This window comes from Mirounga angustirostris, unplaced genomic scaffold (assembly GCF_029215605.1).
Source record: "Mirounga angustirostris isolate CCGP_5_RB_7025 unplaced genomic scaffold, mMirAng1.0.hap1 SCAF_12, whole genome shotgun sequence".
NCBI classification, from domain to species: domain Eukaryota; kingdom Metazoa; phylum Chordata; class Mammalia; order Carnivora; family Phocidae; genus Mirounga; species Mirounga angustirostris.
In genome coordinates, this window is record NW_026991720.1 from 92,751,430 (window position 1) to 92,771,963 (window position 20,534).

General features: G+C 37.0%; 1 protein-coding gene across 12 annotated transcripts in view; it reads left to right on the plus strand.

Annotated features, from left to right (window-relative positions):
• SUGCT (succinyl-CoA:glutarate-CoA transferase) overlaps positions 1-20,534 on the plus strand; it is an 800,213-nt gene that overhangs the window by 128,081 nt on the left and 651,598 nt on the right. For all 12 annotated transcript variants that reach the window (XM_064575448.1, XM_064575450.1, XM_064575442.1 and 9 more), the window contains one exon: positions 12,512-12,655. In XM_064575448.1, coding sequence (XP_064431518.1) covers positions 12,512-12,655 — 144 coding nt within the window. The remainder of the gene's footprint in view (positions 1-12,511; positions 12,656-20,534) is intronic.

Below are 20,534 nucleotides of genomic sequence, written 5' to 3' on the forward strand. Positions count from 1 at the left end.
GGCTCTCTCCCTTGGACTGTTGCTAAATGTTTCTGATGGGTCTCCTAGCATGACACCAAGTATCTTATAAAAAGTCACATTTGTACATAAAGTGCTTTTATATACCTTTTCTTATTTAATTCTCATACCTACTGATGAGGTAGATTTTATCATTACCTACCTTCGACAATTGGGAAAAAAAATAGAAAGGCTAAGAAGCTTCCAGAGGTTACATGGTTAGTAAATGGTGGAAGAATTCATATTTCAGAAAATAGGTCACTAAAATATTCATGGACCCCAAGGTAGAAACAAAATTTTCTGTAAATTACATTAGTATAATGAATGACTCAGTGTGAAATAAAAGTATGACATCTAGACAGATACCTTTAAGGATAATTTTTTTATTTTGGAAATGAAGCCAACTACTTAAAAAAAAGTTTTCACATTTTTGTGGTTTTATGAAGTAATTAGGTTGAGTAATATAACTTAAAAGAAAAATGCTTGTGTGACTTTTCAAATTCATGCTACTTTATTGAACATTTGCCAGAATTGATTTATAGTTTCTTACGTATTTTTTTTTTAACCAAACAAGGTTTTAAATAATAACTTAGAAAAACACATGATTTTTCTTCCTTCCACCCTTCCTTCCTTTAAAAAATCTATTTGGTAAGCTCTGAAAGTAGTGGGAATAGATATGGAGGAATGAGTGAAAACATTACGCAGTCTTAAATCATGTATGGGAAATAATATTTTTAAAATTCTTAATTTTATACTTTCGGTCACTGTGATGACCTAAATTCCTATACCCTTTACCAATACCCTTACCTGTACTCTATACCCTTCAGCCCATACCCTTTACCATTTTGTAATGTTAACATGTTACAAAACCGTAGTACAGTGATCAAAACTAAGAAATTAACATTGGTGCAGTATATTGACTAAACTCCACTTTTTTTTTTTTTTTAAACTAATGTTCGGGTTTTTACTTTTGAAATGCATGAATGAGTGGGGATGAGAGAGTTTAAGAAAACAACATTGGTAACAGTGAGAGTGCAGAAATACATGAATGAATATGAAAAGTGAGTAATTGGGAAGACTTAATTTTTTTAAAGGATTTTATTTATTTATTTATTTAAAAAATTTTATTTATTTATTTGAGAGAGAGTGAGCGAGTGCACAAGCAGGGGGGAGCGGCAGGCAGAGGGAGAAGCAGGCTCCCCACTGAGCAAGGAGCCTAATGTGGGACTTGATCCAACTGAGCCACCCAGCTGCCCCTTTATTTATTTTAGAGAGATATAGAAAGAGAGAAAATGCGCATGTGTGAGTGGGGGGAGGGGTAGAGGGAGAGAGCATCTCAAACAGACTCCCTTCTGAGTGTAGAGCCCTACGCAGGCCTTGACCCCAGGACCCTGAGATCATGACCTGAGCCGAAATCAAGAGTCGAACGCTTAACTGACTTGAGCCATTCAGATGCCCATGACAATATTTTTAATACATACTTTGTGTTCCCGTTAAAATTGTATGTCTTAGTTCTTAAGTAGAGTCTTCCTTTTCTTGTGCCTTTGTTGATGAGAAGCATCCCTGTTTCAGTTTTATAGGAATATCACCACAAGTTGTTCTTACAAAAGGGCTATATCAATTTATTAAAAGAGCTAAGTACATTTAAAGCAGTTTCTAAATGACCGAGAAAAAAATTATTCTATTACTGATTTCAAGAATTAAAATTTAGTAAAATACAAATATTACTTAATTTCTAAGAGTCTACATATCAGTCTAAATCCACTTCTTCCAATAAATTATGATGGAATTCTAGTGCACATTGCTTAGCAAGGTCTGTTTATTACCTGTTCTTCCCCAAATGTGTTTTGCGGTGTTCTGAGTGATAAATTCCTTTATCTGTTGATATATAGAGATAGTACCACCCCATTTATCCCAGATTTCAGGACGAGAGACACATTGTTTTATATGGTCATGGTAGTAGGGCTGCAGTGGGTCTCCATGTGTGGAAGGGACCTTTCATACCTTATATATACGGCCCCTGCTCTGATTCTGTCTGATTGCACCTGGGAATACTTAGTCACTTCAGCGCTGCAGTGTGGTTCTCTGTGGGGTTTCCTGCTCACTAAATGGTATTTTATTTGCACTTCCTTATTTCTCTGGCATGCTGACAATTCTTCGATGACAGGAATATGATTATGAGGGATTTCCAAAGTATGAGCATCACCACCTCTGAATTATACTAGAAAATGAGTGGCACATCTTTTTTTTTTTTTTAAGATTTTATTTATTTGTCAGAGAGAGAGAGAGTGCGCGCACAAGCAGGGCGAGCGGCAGGCAGAGGAAGAAGCAGGCTCCCTGCTGAGCAGGGAGCCCATTGCAGGACTGGCAGGACTCGATCCCAGTATCCTGGGATCATGACCTGAGCCGAGGGCAGACGCTCAACCGACTGAGCCACTCAGACATCCCTGAGTGGTACATCTTTAGTTATTGTTACCAAACAGCTTTGAATGAAATGTAACTTCCAGAGTTTCTACTACGTACATGTTCTTTAGCAGGCCTTTAAAAAGACTTTTTAAAAACTTAAATTCTAATTATTTCCCTTTTTTCTGTTTTGTTTCATTGTCATTATAATGGTGTTTAGAAAAATAAAACAGCTTTATGGAAATATCATTCATGTACCATATAATTCACTCATTTAAGGTGTACAATTTGATGGTTTTATATTCACAGTGGTTTTTATATTCACAGAATTGTGCAGCCATCACCACAATCAATTTAAAACATCTTCATCTCTCTAAAAAGAAACCCCAAACTCATTAGCAGCACCTCCTATATTCCACTTCCTCTCAGCCCCTGGCTCTACTTTTCGTCTCTATGGATTTGCCTATTCTGGACATTTCATGAAAATAGTATATCATCTGTGGCCTTATGGGACTGGCTTCTGTCACTTAGCATAAAGTCGGCATGTATCAGTACTTTATTTCTTTTTATTGCCTAATATATTCCATTGTATGGCTATCCCATACTTCATTTATTTATTGGTTGATGGACATTTGGGTTCCTTCCACTCTTTGGCCATGATGAATAATGCTGCTATGAAAATTTGTGTATAAGTTTTTTTTGTGAGGAAGTATACTTTCATTCTTTTGGGCATATTCCTGGAAGTAGAATTGCTGGGTCATATGGTAACTTTATGTTTAACCCTTTAAGGAATTGCCAGACTGTTTTCCACAGTGAGCACAGCATTTCCAATTCCACCAGCAGTTTATAAGAATTTTTATTTTTCCATGTCCTTGCTAACACTTGCCATATTTCTCTTTTTCATGACAACTCTTCTAGTATGTGTGATGTGGTATCTCACTGTGGTTTTGATTTGCATTTCTCTGACAACTAATGATCTTGAGCACCTTTTCATGTACTTACTGGTTATTTATATGTCTTCTTCGGAGAAATGTGTGTGTAAACCCTCTGCTCATTTTTAAATCGGGCTTTTTGTTGTTGGGTTGTAAGCTCATTTTGGTTTTCATTTGCATTTCCCTGATGGCTAATGATATCGAGCATCTTTTCATGTGCTTATTGGCTATTTGTATATCTTTTTTTGAAAGTGTGTCAACACTGCTCATTTTAAAATTGGGTTGTCTTTTTATTGTTGGCTTGTAAGCTAATTGTGGTTTACATTTGCATTTCTCTGATGGCTAGTGATGTTGAGCATCTTTTCCTATGCTTAAAGGCCATTTGTGTATCTTCTTTGGAGAAATGTCTATTCAGATCCTTTGCAAAATGGCTTATTTGCCTTCTTATTATTTGAGTTGTAAATTACTGAGTTTCTTCATAAATTCTAGTTATAAGTTCCTTACCGGATATGTGACTTGAAAAAAACTTTTTTTTTTAAATAGACAATATACTATATTTGAAACAAGATTGCACTCTTGAATTTTAGAATATATCAGAATTGCATTATTATTTCATAAATTCTTCTTTTACTTAACATGCTGACATGTCCAGCTATTCCCAGATGGGTGTGTGGGCATGTGTGTATGTGTTTGTGCGTGTGTTTTTTTTTTTTTTTGGTGTTCAAAAAAAAAGAAGCAGGCTCCCCGCAGAGCAGGGAGGCCAATGCGGGGCTTGATCCCTGCACCCTGGGATCATGACCTGAGCCGAAGACAGATGCTTAACGACTGAGCCACCCAGGCGCCTCTAATTTGTTTATTGTTACTGTGTGGAAAGACAGTTGATTTTTATATATTGCCTTGTATCTTGCAAACTTGCTGAACTCATTTGTTAGTTCTAAGAGTTTTTTAGTGGATTCCTAAGGATTTACTATATATAATATTATGTCATCTGCAAATATAGTTTTACTTCTTTCTTCCCAGTCTAGATTCCTTTCATTTCTTTTTCTCTCCTAATTGCACTGGCTAAAACCTCCAGTATAATGTTGAATTGAAGTGATGAGAGCAGGCATCCTTCCCTTGTTCTAATATTAGGGGGGAAGCATTCAATTTTTTACATTTACTTATGATGTGACCTGTGTTTTTTTCACATATGTCCTTCTTGAGATTGAAGAAGTGCACTTCTTTACCTAGTGTGTTGACTATTTCATCATTAAGGGTATTGGATTTTATCAAATTCTTTATCTGCATCTGTCAAGATAATCATTTTGTGTTTTTCCTTTATTTTAATGATTTGATTGTTATACTGATTGATTTTCAAATATTAAATCAACCTTGTTCCTGAGAAAATTGATCCCAGTTACTCATGATATAAAGTTCTTTTGTATATTGTCAGATTCAATTTGCTAGTATTTTGTTGAGAATTTGTGTTTACGCTCATTAGAGATATTGGCCTGTATAGTTTTCTTTTCTTTTTTTTTTTTTTTTAAGATTTTCTTATTTTTTATTAGAGAGAGAGGGAGAATACAAGCAGGGGGAGTGGCAGGTAGAGGGAGAGCGAGAAGCAGGCTCCCCGCTCAGCAGGGAGCCTGACGTGGGGCTTGATCCCAGGACCCTGGAATCATGACCTGGGCCGAAGGCAGCCGCTTAACCGACTCAGCCACCCAGGCGCCCCTATAGTTTTATTTTCTTGTGATGTCTTTGTGTGGCTTGATCTCAGTATATTACTGGCCTCATAGAAGAAGTTGAGAGGTGTTCTTTCCTCTTTTGGTTTTTGGAAGCATTTGCGAAGAATTAATGTTAATTCTTTAAAAGCTTGGTAGATGTATGATTTTACTCATATGTGGAATTTAAGAAACAAAACAACTGAACAAAGGGAAAGGAAAAAGAGAGAGAGAAGCAAATCAAGAAATAGACTCTTTTTTTTAATTAATTATTTTTTTTTAAAGATTTTATTTATCTATTTGAGAGAGAGAGAGAATGAGAGAGAGAGCATGGGGGGGGAGGGTCAGAGGGAGAAGCAGACGCCCCGCCGAGCAGGGAGCCCAATGCGGGACTTGATCCCGGGACTCCAGGATCATGACCTGAGCCGAAGGCAGTCGCCCAACCAACTGAGCCACCCAGGTGCCCAGAAATAGACTCTTAACTACAGAGAACAAACTGATGGTTACCAGGGGATAGGTGGGTGAGGGGATAGGTTAAATAGGTGATGGGGATTAAGGATTGCACTTCTTGTGATGAGCACCTGGTGATGTATGGAAGCGTTGAATCACTGTACTATACACCTGAAGCTAATATTACACTGTATGATAACTAACTGGAACTTAAATAAAAACTTTAAAAAATGCTTGGTAGAATTTTCCTAGACTTTTTAAATTTTGTTGGAAGCTTTTTGATTACAAAGTCAGTTTCTCTAATTGTCATATATCTATTCAGTTTTTCTATTTATTTGTTAGATTTATTTCTTACTTTTTTTTTAAAGTTTAGGTACAGGGGTGCCTGGGTGGCTCAGTTAAGCATCTGCCTTTGGCTCAGGTCATGATCCCCGGGTCCTGGGATCGAGTCCTGCATTGGGCTCTCTGCTTAGTGGGGAATCTGCTCCTCTCTTTACCACTCTCCCCTGCTCATGCTCTCTCTCTCAAATAAATAAATACAATCTTAAAAAAGAAAAGCTCAGGTACAGATGTGTCACTTTTGTTGATCTTTTCAGGGAGCCAACTTTTTTTTTGTTGATTTTCTCCATTGGGCTACTATTCTCTATTTCATTATTTCCTGCTCTACTCTGTATTACTTCCTTCCTTTTACTTGCTTTGAGTTTAGTTTGCTTTTCTTTTTCCAGTGTCTAAAGGGGGAATGCTAGGTTATTGATTTGAAATATTTCTTCTTTTAAAATATAGGTATGTACAGCTATAAATTGCCCTCCAATACTGCTTTAGCTCCATCTCATAAATTTTGGTATATTGTACCTTTATTTTCATTCATCTTGAAACATTTTCTTTTAAAAGTTTTTTTTATTTGGGTATAGTTGACATACACTGTTACATTAGTTTTGGGTGTACATCATAGTGATTCCACGTGTTTATACATTATGCTATGCTCACCACAGGTGTAACTACCATCTGTTACATTCCTTATGTTGTGCCTTTCATTCCTATGGCTGGAAGCCTATACTTCCCACTCCCCTTCACCCATTTTGCCCACCTCCCACCTCCCTTCCCTCTAGCAACCATTAGTTTGTTCTCTGTATTTATAAGTCTGATTCTGCTTTTTGTTTGTTAATTCATTTGTTTTGTTTTTTGGATTCCACATATAAGGGAAATCATATGATATTTGTCTTTCTCTGTTTGACTTACTTCATTTAGCATAATACCCTCTAGGTCCAACCATACTATCTCAAATGGCATGATCTCATTCTTTTTTATGACTATGTAATATTTCAGTGTGCGTGCATGCGTGTGTGTTTACGTACACATGTACATACACACCACATCTTCCTTACCCATTTGTCTGCTAATGGACACTTGGGTTGCTTCCATATCTTGGCTATTATAAATAATGCTGCAATAAATATAGGGGTGTATATATCTTTCTGAATTACTGTTTTTGTTTTCTTTGGGTAAATACCGAGTAGTGGAATTATTGGATCATATGGTATTTCTATTCTTATTTTTTTGAGGAAACTTTATACTATTTTCCACAGTATGGAGTGTACCAATTACATTCCCACCAACAGCACACGAAGGTTCCTTTCTCCCCATGTCTTTGTTCACACTTGTTACTTCTTGTCTTTTTGATTTTAGTCATTCTGACAGGTGTAAGGTGATATCTTGTGGTGGTTTTAATTTGTATTTCCCTGATGATTGGTGATGTTGAGCATCTTTTCATGTGTCTGTTGTCCATTTGTATGTTTTCTAAGGAAAAATCTCTATTCAGGTCCTTTGACCATTTTTAATCAGATTATATGTTTTTTTGGTGGTGAGTTGTGTAAATTCTTTCCGTATTTTGGATATGCACCCTTTATTGGGTATATCATTTGCAAATATCTTCTCCCATTCATTAAATAGCTTTTTGTTTTGTTGGTGGTTTCTTTTACTGTGCAAAAGCTTTTTATTTTGATGTAGTCCCAATAGTTTATTTTTGCTTTTTTTTCCCTCCTCTTAGGAGACATATCTAGAAAAATTTTGCTGTAGTTGATGTTAGAGAAATTACTGTCTGTGTTCTCCTAGAATTTTTATGGTCTCAGGGCTCACATTTGGGTCTTTAATTTATTTTGAGTTTATTTTTGTGTATGGTATTAGAAAGTGGTCCAGCTCATTCTATTACATGTAGCTATTTAGTTTTCCCAGCACCATTTATTGAAGAGACTGTCTTTTCCCCATTGTGTATTCTTGGCTCCTTTGTAATAGATTAATTGATCGTATAAGTGTGGGTTCATTTCTGGGGTCTCTATTCTGTTCTATTGATTTATGTGTCTATTTTTGTGCCAGTACCATACTGTTTTGATTACTACAGCTTTTTTTTTTTTTTTTTTTTTAAGATTTTATTTACTTGAGAGAGAGCACGAGTGGGTTGAGGGACAGAGGGAGAAGCTGAGCAGGGAGCCCAATGTGGGACTCAATCCTGGACTCTGGGATCATTACCTGAGCCGAAGGCAGACACTTCATGAATGACTGAGCCACCCAGGTGCCCTGATTATTACAGCTTTGTAGTATAACTTGAAATCTGGAATTGTGATACCTGCAGCTTTGTTTTTCTTCCTCAAGATTTCCTTGAGTATTTGAGGTCTTTTGTGGTTCCATATAAATTTTAGGATTATTTGTTTTATTTTTGTCAAAAAAACACCATTGGTATTTTGATAAGGATTGCATTGAATCTGTAGATTGCTTTGGGTAGTATGCACATTTTAACATTTATATTAAGTCATCTAATCCATGAGCATGAAATATCTTTCCATTTGTTTCATCTTCAGTTTCTTTACTCAGTGTTTTATAGTTTTCAAAGTACAGGTCTTTCACCTCTTTAAGTCTATTCCTAGGTATTTTATTCTTTTTGGTGCAATTGCAAATGAGGTTGTATTCTTAATTTCTCTTTCTACTATTTTGTTATTGGTATATAGAATGCTACTGATTTCTGGGTATTAATTTTGTATCCTGCGGTTTTACTGAATTCATTTATTACTGGAGTCTAGGACTTTCTTTCTTTCTTTTTTTTTTTTAAAGATTTTTTATTTATTTATTTGACAGTGAGAGAGAGACAGTGAAAGCAGGAACACAAGCAGGGGGAGTGGGAGAGAGAGAAGCAGGCTTCCCGCTGAGCAGGGAGCCCGATGTGGGGCTCTATCCCAGAACCCTGGGATCATGACCTGAGCTGAAGGCAGATGCTTAAAAACTGAGCCACCCAGGCACCCCTGGAGTCTAAGACTTTCTATGTATAGTATCATGTCGTTTGCAAATAGGGACAGTTTTAACTTCTTTACCAATATGGATGCCTCTTATTCATCTTGAGGTATTTTCTAATTTCTTATGTGATTTTTTTTGTTACTCATTAGTGTTTTGAAATTGTTGTTTACTGTCCACATATTTTTGGGTTTCCAAAATATGCCTCTGTTAGTGATTCTAATTTCATTCAGTTGTTACCTGAGAACATATTTTGTATGAACTCACTACTTTTAAATTTATTTTAGCTTGTCTTATGGCCTATGATATTGTCTGTCCTAGAGGATTTTCCATGTCCACTTGAGAAGAATGTGTGTTTTGTTGTTGGATGAAGTGTTTTCTAGATATTAGATATACTTGGTTTATGGTATTCAAATCTTTTCTTTCTTTTTTGATTTTCTATCTAGTTCTTTTTTTTTTTACATTTTAATTTATTGTTATGTTAGTCACCATACAATACATCATTAGTTTTTGATGTGGTGATCCACGATTCATTGTTTTCATATAATACCCAGTGCTCCATGCAGTTTGTGCCCTCCTTAATACCCATCACCGGGCTAACCCATCCCCCAACACCCCTCCCCTCTAAAACCCTCAGTTTGTTTCTCAGAATCCATAGTCTCTCATGGTTCATCTCTCCCTCCGATTTCCCCCCACTTCATTTTTCCCTTCCTTCTCCTAATGTCCTCCATGCTATTCCTTATGTTCCAGAAATAAGTGAAACCATATGATAATTGACTTTCTCTGCTTGACTTATTTCACTTAGCATAATCTCCTCCAGTCCCATCCATGTTGTTGTAAAAGTTGGGTATTCATCCTTTCTGATGGCTGAGTAATACCACCTTACACCAGGTAGAATGGCAAAAATTGACAGGGCAAGAAACAACAAATGTTGGAGAGGTTGTGGAGAAAGGGGGACCCTCTTACACTGTTGGTGGGAATGCAAGTTGGTACAGCCACTTTGGAAAACAGTGTGGAGGTGCCTCAAAAAATTAAAAATAGAGCTACCCTATGACCCAGCAATTGCACTCCTGGGTATTTGCCCCACAGACACGGATGTAGTGAAAAGAAGGGCCATATGCACCCCAGTGTTCATAGCAGCGATGTCCCGCAATAGTCAAGCTGTGGAAAGAGCTGAGATGCCCCTCAACAGATGAATGGATAAAGAAGATGTGGTCCATATATACAATAGAATATTACTATCTAGTTGTTCTACTCACTGTTCATATTTGAGTTTGAAACCTCCTTCTAGTATTCCTGATATGTCTGTTTCTCCTTTCAAATCAGTCACTTTTTGCTTTTTGTTTTTTGGCAGCTCTGTTTTTAGGTGCATATGTGCTTATAGTTGTTATATCTTCCTAGTGCAATGATCCCATTTTCTATTTTTATTTTCTCTAGTGACATTTTTTTGGTTTGTTTTAAGATCTATTTCGTCTGGTATTAGTATAGCCACTCCAGCATTCTTATGGCTGTTGTTTGCATGACATATTTTTTCCCATGCTTTCATTTTTTCAGCCTATTTGTATCTTTGAATCTGAAGTGTGTTAGTAAGTTGGTTTCAGTTGGTGTTTCACTGAAATTATTTGGCATAAATTGTCACTTCTAACAGTGATAATGTTGTCTCTAATATATTGATGTAACTTAATGTTTGTTTAATGCTTATAATTTCATATTGTTATTCTGGATAATGTAATGATGTTTTTGGAATATTAATCAGGTATAGTCTCCCCTTTTCAGGAAGTTTAAATATAAGATAAAGGATTTATTATCTCATTTATTCCTACTGGTCTGAGAAGTAGAGCAGATAAAATATGAGTTTATTCATTTTATAGTGAGAAAATGTGTCTATAAACTTAAATTTGAACTTGTCTCTCATTTTTAACACTATAAATAATCTTAAATCCCAATGATAAATTTAATTTTAAATTTACTGATTCAAGCCACTACAAGTTTTTTCCAATCATAATAGGTAGAAAACAGCCAGAGGTTTCCAATTTTAATTGCTTTATCTTCCTTGAAATTGAGTTGAAAAGCAGAGAAAAAGTTTAGTCATTAAATATTCTCGTTTACTTTCTTTTAACATTATTTAGCACTCTCATAAGATGATTGATACACTTCATGTATGGATTGCAGGAAAGAAAAAACTAGCTTCTGAAAATGATTGAATAACAGCTGGAATTAATGAATAAGGGAGTGATTGAATGAATGTATCAACCAGATGAAATGTAGGCTTTTTTTAGGTATTCTGTGTGATGAAAGGATTAACAGAATTCAAGGTAGTGCAAAATAGGAACTCTATGATATAACAATGACTGATAATAATGTTAATGATAATGTTAGCTAATTTTTATAGGATAGTTATTGTTTGCCAGGCACTGTTCTAATATCTTTACATATAGGTCAAAGATTGGATTGTCAGATCAGACTGACATGAATTGAAAATGTTAATCAGTATTAAGGTTTACTTTTAATTTTAAGGATACAAGGAACCAAAAGGCACAGGAAAAGCAGACAGGGGTCCTGGATATTGAGAGAGACCCCCCAGGTTCTTTCTTTTCACCATAGACAAAACTGTCAATCCCAGAGCAGTAGATATGATCTCTAATGAAGTACATGGGTTACCTCATACAATAGGGAACATTATAGGCTGCGAAACATTCCATTTTATACTCCAATAATTGCACAGGTGATGTCCCATCCTTTATAAACCTATGGATTCTAGGTTTGTTTTCCATAGTACTTCTAAAACAAGGGTATTCTGCTAAAAGCCTTCTATGGATAAGTACTTTTTTTTTCTTAAGCAAATACCATTAGTATATTTGTCAGTAATTAGCGTGCTTATAAGGAGAATAGACCAGGTCTTCTGCCTTCTTTTTCCTGGGAGAGCCTCCTACCCAACAAGAAAAAAAAAAAAGCTCTCTTTCGTTTCCAGTAGATTTACTCATTTAAATTCAAATTCAGTTATTTATTTTTTAGGATAAACAAGGTAAATACATTAAGAAGGATCTTCAGACATGTGTGGTTTTTTTTTTAAGATTTTATTTATTTGACACAGAGAGAGAGAGATAGCGAGAGAGAGAGAGAGAAAGAGCACAAGCAGGGGGAGTGGCAGGCAGAGGGAGAAGCAGGCTCCCCACTGATCAGGGAGCCCGATATGGGGCTCGATCCCAGGATCCTGGGATCATGACCTGAGCGGAAGGCAGACGCTTAACTGACTGAGCCACCCATGCGCCCCTAGACATGTTTAAAAATATTTGATATGATTTGATTTGGTTTAGTTTGGTTGGTAGGAGATGGAGTGAAAAATACAGTAAATATAAATATATTCTTACCACCAGCAGATAATCACCATAGCAGCTTGTTGTATTCCTTTTGTGTGTGTGCATGCATATGTCATAAACAATTTTTTCTTCTGTTTGATCTTAGAATATTTGAGAAAAGGGCGCCTGGGTGGCTCAGTTGGTTAAGCGACTGCCTTTGGCTCAGGTCATGATCCCAGAGTCCTTGGATCGAGTCCCGCATCGGGCTCCCTGCTTGGCAGGGAGTCTCCTTCTCCCTCTGACCCTCCCCCCCTCTCATGTGCTCTCTCTCATTCTCTCTCTCACAAATAAATAAATGAAATCTTTAAAAAAAAAGAGAGAGAATATTTGAGAAAAAATATGGTGGTTTCAACTTTCAGTTTTCTCTGTTTTTCTCACCCCAACCCAGGATGGAGATCCAGTTCGTCCAGGAGTGGCCATGACTGATCTTGCTACTGGCCTGTATGCATATGGAGCCATTATGGCTGGACTGATACAAAGATATAAAACGGGGAAAGGACTGTTCATTGATTGTAACCTACTGTCATCTCAGGTACCGATCCAAAGAACTTTTGAGATTGTGGTGTAAAGACATGTATCTGGGTTATACTCTTTCATATCAAATCCTATGGTCACATGTGCAAAAAAAAAAAACCAAAAAACCAAAAACAGAAAAAATCCACAAACAACAACAGCAAAAGCTGTTCTATTTTGGTATACTTAATTATTATTAAGTTAAAATAAACAGACCATGAAGATTTTGTTGTATGTAGACATTGCTGTTGAATTAGAAGTTTAAAGACTATTTATATATATATTTTTTTTTTGTTTTTTTTTTTTTAAAGATTTTATTTATTTATTCATGAGAGACAGAGAGAGAGAGGCAGAGGGAGAAGCAGGCTCCCAAGGAGCAGAGAGCCCGATGCGGGACTTGATCCCAGGACCCTGGGATCATGACCTGAGCCGAAGGCAGACGCTTAACCATCTGAGCTACCCAGGCGCCCAAAGACTATTTATATTAAAATGGGTCTATTACTACTTGTGAGACAGGAGTACATTTGGTTCTATTTTATTGTCACATGACCTCTGTAACTTCTTTTGACCAGGGTTTCTTCACCTGTTTTGTACTGTGGATCCTTTGAATAGTCTGGTGAAGGCTATGGACCTTTTTTCAGAATTATTTTTTTAGATGCATAAATTGATATATTTAGGATTGCAAGGGAAGCAAGTTACATTAAAATACAGTTATTTCAACGTAAAAACCAATTTTGTGTTGTAATAACATATATGATTTTTTACTAACACATTAAACCATAAGATCTATTTTTGGGCTTAGTAACTATTGCAATTTTGAGGTAATGTTGAACATAAATGATGTTTTAAGATATCTGCAATAGCTAGAATATGATATGAAAATATGGATAATATTTATTGGTGATCAAGCCATAGGCACTACTAATATTCCTATGGTTTGTTGCCTACATTCATAATTGAAGAAAATGCTAAATTTTAGTTAGAAGTTGGATGGACATAAAGATATATTTTTTTTCCGTTCAAGTTAATTAGTTCCCAGAATTCTTTCCACGGACTCTAGGTTAAGAACCCCTGGTTTGGATAGTTATTAGTTATGTCATGCTAAATACTAAACTGCTGGAATTAAAAGGTTAACTAACTCTGAAATTGACATTTTGCCTCCTTTTTATTGGAGCAGACCCAGATGCCTATTCAGAATAGATAATTCTTCAGGAATAGAAAAAAAGAAAATACCAAATTTGTGCAAGGAGATACTTTACTATGGGAAAAATTACTTTATAGATGGAGACCTCAGTTAGGAATTTCAGATTTAAGTGGCATAAATGGGAGACTAGTAAACTTGGAAAACTGCTTTGGAGATTTGTTCTCGTAGACAAAATTAAGGAGTTGTCTAGGGTAAAAAAAAAACCCATCAAAATGGTTAAAGGTAAAATACTACATATAGGGTTTCAACATTAGCTTTGAGTCACAGTGAGCATTTTAGTGGTTATATAAAAGGGTAAAATAATTCTCTCCGAATGAATGAACTGTCTTCTAAATAGAGAAACACAGATGTTAGTTATGGGAAGAAGCTGAAAGCCTTTTCTTCCCTCCTCTAATTTTATAGCTGTAAGGAACCTGAGGTAGGGTAAGTGACTGACTACAAGTTACACATTCCTTAAGGATGGAAGCCAGGAAGATTTCAGGGGGTTTGACCTGTGCAATCACAGAGGGTTCTAAGCTTAGTTTAAATGCTTGTTATCACTGCCTTGAGATTCCTAATTATTTTTGAATTAGAGGCCCTACATTTTTTTCACTTTGCACCAGTACTTGCAAATTATGTGACCAGTCCTGAATTTGGGACTCTATTTAAGTCTCCTGATCTTTACCTAGTTTGCTTTACTTATATGTCAATGATTAATTAGCTTTGGAAGAAATTCTCTTGTAGCGCTTGGTAGAGTTTAATTCTCTTCCGGCTCCTAACACAATGATTCATGATGTGGAGGTGTGTGGTTCCCTGGGGGTGAGAGTGGAAGGGGATGGTATCACTGGTGGGGCTGTTTCAAAGTGAGGGTACAGGAAATACAAATGCATGCATGCATGCTCACATACATGCTTTCTAGTCATTTTGGGTATGTGTCTGTGTTTGTTGTTCATGTTGTCCCCTGAGCCTATAAGTCCCATGAATGCGGGAATGTTTGTTCCTGCTTACAGTGGTATCCTCAAAATGCAGCCTAGTATTTGTCAAATAGTGGGCTCTCCCAATCTTTTGAGATCAATAGGATGCCCATTGTTAGCAATGTGTATGTCTCATGGCCCTTAGGTTTGCTAGGAAAGGTTAGAAAAAGGTAGAAAACCATGGAGTTAGGATAAGCACTTGATAAACAACTAATGATGAGATGATTTGCTTTTAGCAAACCTGGTAGCAGTGTTTTAGTCTATTTGCTGTAGCTAATCTAGTTAAAGGTTGCTAAAGTTATTAGTGTGATTAAGACTCATTAGCTACTTTTTTTTTTAATTGAGGTAAAACTGACATAAAACATTATATTAGTTTCAGATGGATAACATAATGATTTGATATTTGTATATATTGCAAAATGATCACCACAATAAGTTTGGTTAACATCCATCATGATACATAGTTGTGATCTTCTTTTCCCATGAGAACGTTTGCAATCTACTCTCTTAGCAGCTTTCAAATATGCAGTACAGTATTATTAGCTATAGTCACCATGCTGTACATTACATGCCTGTGACTTATTTATTTTATAACTGGAAATTTGTACCATTTGACGCCTTTCACCTATTTTACCAACCCTTTGCCTCTTGCAACGACCAATCTGTTCTCTGTATCTATGAGCTCAGTTTTTTTTTTTTTTTTTAAGTAAAAAAAATTTCTTCTAGATCCCACATATAAGCAAGACTGTATTCTATCTGTCTTTCTCTGACTGGCTTATTTTACTTAGCATAATGCCCTCAGGGTCCATCCATGTTGTTACAGATGGTGGGATTTCCTCCTTTTTTTGATGGCTGAATAACATTCCATTCATTGTGTGTATATATGTACAACATTTTTTTATCCATTCATCCATTGATGAACACTTAGATTGTTTCCATATCTTGGCTATTGTCATTACCTTTTAACAATAAAAATCAATTAAGTCTTATTTTAGAGCTATGGATTTTCAGATCTACTGTTTTATATGATCTCCATAATAATCACCTGAGGTAGGTAGGGCAGGAGTTTTTTTAAAGATTTTATTTATTTATTTATTTGAGAGCGAGCACAAGAGCTGGATTGGGGTGAAGGGCAGAGGGGGAGGGAGCGGGAAAGAATCCCAAGCAGACTCCATGCTGAGTGCAAGTCTGGGCTCTCTCTCACAACCCGAAGATCATGACCTGAGCTGAAACCAAGAGTTAAATGCTCAACTGGCACCCAGGCAGATGGGGCAGGAATTTTTATTCCTATTTTACTTACAAAGAAACTGAAGCTAGGAAATGTTGATCTGCTTGACCAACGGAGTCACAGCGAGAATTCTGGTTTCTGATATCCTGACTGGTTCTCTTTTCCCTATGTGATAAAGACAAAAGCTTTGGCACTGAGGGACAGGCAAGATCCAGCTTTCCTGTGGCGAAGCTCCAGGGGAGAAGGCAAATTTAGTAAGAGGCAGAGGAAGCAAAAGACCCCCCAGTAACAAGGGAACACAGAGCAGGACTGGCCCCTTGTGCCCCCACGTTGCATGCCAAGAGTCAGAATAAGACAGTGTGACACAGTGGGCCCCTCTGAAGCATTATCTAATCATGTTCAGATCCAGTGAGTGAAAACTGTCATGGAATTTAACCTGATGGACAAGTGTTTCTGTTGAAATACGAGAATTTTGAGAAAGAGAACATTTGGAGTGAGTTTTTTATGAGCTCTGGTCAGCCGAGGACTCACTGTGTCCCAGGCGCTGTGGTAGCTCAGTTGGAGTGAGAGGTGACACATCTGTTCGAGGCTTCATACCAGAGGTGGTGGTGTCATGTAGGAGAACTGGAGGTGACGCATGTCGTTCTCTGTAGCATAGGGTCTTAGAACGCAGTTGGGCCAAGAGTATTAAGGGCCTCCTATGTCATGCTTAGGAATCTGGATTTTAACCGCTTATGTCCTCTGTTTCTTTATCTAGCAATTCTGTTGGTGATGGTCTTTTCAACCAAAGACACTGTCTCCTTGGATACATGCTATTGTTCCCACAAGCTAGAATAGCCTCTGAGCTATGAATAGTGCTAGAGCTTCAAAGGACAGTGGTACAGACAATAGTTTATGCTGAAGCCAGTCTGAAGTGCAAGGCAGTGGGTGATAAGATTTTCTTTCTTTTTTTTTTTTTAAAGATTTTATTTATTTATTTGAGAGAGAGAGAATGAGAGACAGAGAGCACGAGAGGGAAGAGGGCAGAGGGAGAAGCAAACCCCCTGCTGAGCAGGGAGCCCAATGTGGGACTCGATCCCGGGACTCCAGGATCATGACCTGAGCCGAAGGCAGTCGCTCAACCAACTGAGCCACCCAGGCGCCCCAAGATTTTCTTTTTTTTAAAGATTTTATTTATTTGAGTGAGAGAGAGATCACGAGCAGGGGGGAAGGGTAGAGGGAGAAGCAGGCTTTCCACGGAGCAGGGAGCCCTCTGCGGGGCTCGATCCCAGGACCCTGGGATCATGACCTGAACTGATGGCAGACGCTTCACCGACAGAGCCACCCAGGAACTTAATAAGACCATTTTCATTCTCTTCACCCACTGCCGCCCAGGCTCTATTCATCTCTTTTTGCCTCTACCGTATTTCTTGACTCTGTGTTACTTCTTTTCTTCTCATCTCATATGTGCTTTTTGAGCCTTGGGCATCTCTTTTCTCTCTTTGTCTTTTTCCCACTTGTCTTTCTTTACTTTTCACTCCTATCCTGCACTGTCTGCCTTTTCCAAGTCCCTTTTCCTCTGTCTTTTATTATGTGGAGCTATTGTTGAAGCAGTTCTGGTACCAGATCTTACATCTTTATCCTATACCATGAAGGAGACTTACAGAATCTTTTAGCAGTTTCCCTGGAAGAAAAAGGAAGACCTTTTTTGTAGAAGGCCCAGAAAACAAGACCATATATTTCACTGGTTAAGTGACCATTCCAGAACCAATTAATGAGGGCTAAAAAATATGTTATTTGGCTTAAGCTGTTCTGTGTACTAGGGATGGGGTTAACTCCATCCAAACCATATGACTATAACTGGGGAGATGTGATTCCTCCAAAGAATGGTGTGGTTATTTTTTGGCCAGAGGCAGGGGAAATTGATGTTGGGGGACCAATCAACATTATACTAACAATACTGGGTTGTTTTGAGAATCTAATGCCACTAAAGAATGTGAAAAATTCTTTGTAAATTGGAAAGTTTCTGATGACTAGCATTAATTTTATTAGGTTACTGAAAAAATATTTTGCAGTGTTAGAAATGTGCTGAGATTAAAAAGGTAGTTGTTGATATAATTATTATAACTTTTCATAATAGAGAAATCTTGACTAATTTAGTCTTTCAATTTAAGATAACATTTATAGATTCTAGATCAAAATACCAAACCACAGAATGATTAAACTCTGCTTTATGTAAATGCAAAGTGCTATTTCTAGGTACTTTTCAAAGTAATATAATAGGAAACTTCACCTTTTAAAAAATGTGTTCATTTTCTTTTTTTTGTATAAATGTTCACCTGCATTGAGCAGATAACATTTGAACTTAATTTCAGCTGCCTGGAAAATGACTGAGATTTCATGCAGTGGGCAAAAAACATACTTTTCCACTCATTTTGATTGCATTACATAGGATGACGAATGATTATAACATTCAGTATCATTTGCTAAAAATGAAATTTTGTACTCCTTCTCTTAAAAGTGATCTAGTGTACAATTACACAAATTGCACTTGATTTGAATAGTAGTTAATTATTAACTCGGAGTTGATTGTCTCAACCACAACAAAACCATTTCATTGTAGAGACACGACAGTTGCCGGGATGTGGTTCACAAGTGGGCACCAAATTTTTCGTAGTTTCAAGGCTATGAACTTTTAACCCTTGCCGTAAAATTCTTTGATTTTTTTTTTAGTCTTAATATGATTTAAAGTTGTCAACTGAAGATTGTCTAACGTCAGCATCTAAACAGTATTCTTTAGATGATACTGGTAAATAACAAGGAAGTGGGTTTGGATGTGGTTCCAATTATTCTGTTGCTCTTATTCTTCTATTGTGGCTTACAGAAATATCTTTGGGAAGTTTTAATATCCTTCCTGTACTTAATTGTAACCAGGCTCCCCTAATTACTACGACAGTGAGTCTTTTTAGCACCAAACTTCCATAATTATTTTCACATATAGAATGTTTTGGCATTTTTGATGTCATTATTCTCTCTCCATGTTTGTAATACTGTTCATATTTAGGGTAGATAAAATTTCAGCTATCATTATTGTAGCACACTTCTGTGGATAAATTTCTGAATTTCAAACAAGTATAGTAATCTGAAATTCATCTTTTTGTGTCTTTAGATACCAGTGTTTCTGCTTTTCTTTTTTTATCCTATGTCTTTTTTAAGAACAGCTTTAGTGAGGTGTATTTTTTAAAAAAGATTTTTATTTATTTTTTTTTTGAGAGAGAGTGATAGAGCATGAGTAGGGTGAGGGATGGAGGGAGAGGGAGAAGCAGACTCCCCACTGAGTGGGGAGCCTGACTCGGGACTTGATCCCAGGACCCTGAGATCACGACCTGAGCTGAAGGCAGATGCTTAACTGAGCCACCCAAGCGACCTAGTGAGGTATGTTTTGCACATCATAACATTCACCCTGTCTCAAGGGACCATTTAATAATTTCTAGTACAGTTCATGTGTTATGCAACCATTACCGTAAATCAGGTTTTGAAATAAATACTCATACAGTTACTTCTGGTCTGGGTTGTACCCATGAGGCTAGAAAGGACCAGTTTTTAGTGGGGAAGGATGTAGGGCTGGGTTGACTCAGAATTCAGGGCCCATTATGATTCTGTGGGCCTTAGATGATTTTACCTTTGTGGGTCCTTTCCTCCATAAAAATACTAAGAACTGTAGCTGCATTGGAATAAAGATAAATATAATTCATTATTATATATTAATTATTATTGTGTTAATTTTTTTTCTCATTTTAAAATTAAAATTAAAACATTTTGTGTCCTTCTGAAGTATGGTGAGCACTATGCCTAATTGATAAGTCAGCTCTGGAAGAATTCCCTTAGGAACAGTGTGTAAATGTGCCAGATTTGTGAGGAAAGAAATAATGTATCTAGGAAGGAAGTGGAGGTTGGAAGTTGAGATCATGCTGAAGGGTGAACAGAGGATGGGAAGGGAGAAAAGCAGTAGCCTATGACCAGGGAAGTTGACAGCATGGAGCAGGGAGAGGAAAAAAGAGGAGCCCATATCAGAAAGCTTAAGAAATCAGAGAACTGTGAGTTTGCATTTGAACCTCCCTTTTTTGACAAGCCTGATGCATTCCTGCCATGAAGGCCCATGTCAGCCTGATCGTCCTTCGTTACTTGAGGCCAATTTTTTTTTTATTCTTATGTTAATCCCCATACATTACATCATTAGTTTTAGATGAAGTGTTCCATGATTCATTGTTTGTGCATAACACCCAGTGCTCCATGCAGAATGTGCCCTCCTCAATACCCACCACCAGGCTAACCCATCCTCCCACCCCCCTCCCCTCCAGAAGCCTGTTTGTTTTTCAGAGTCCATCATCTCTCATGGTTCATCTACCCCTCAGATTTCCCCCACCTCATTCTTCCCCTCCCGCTACCCTCCTCTTCTTCCTTTTTTTTTCTTAACATATATTGCATTATTTGTTTCAGAGGTACAGATCTGAGATTCAACAGTCCTGCACAA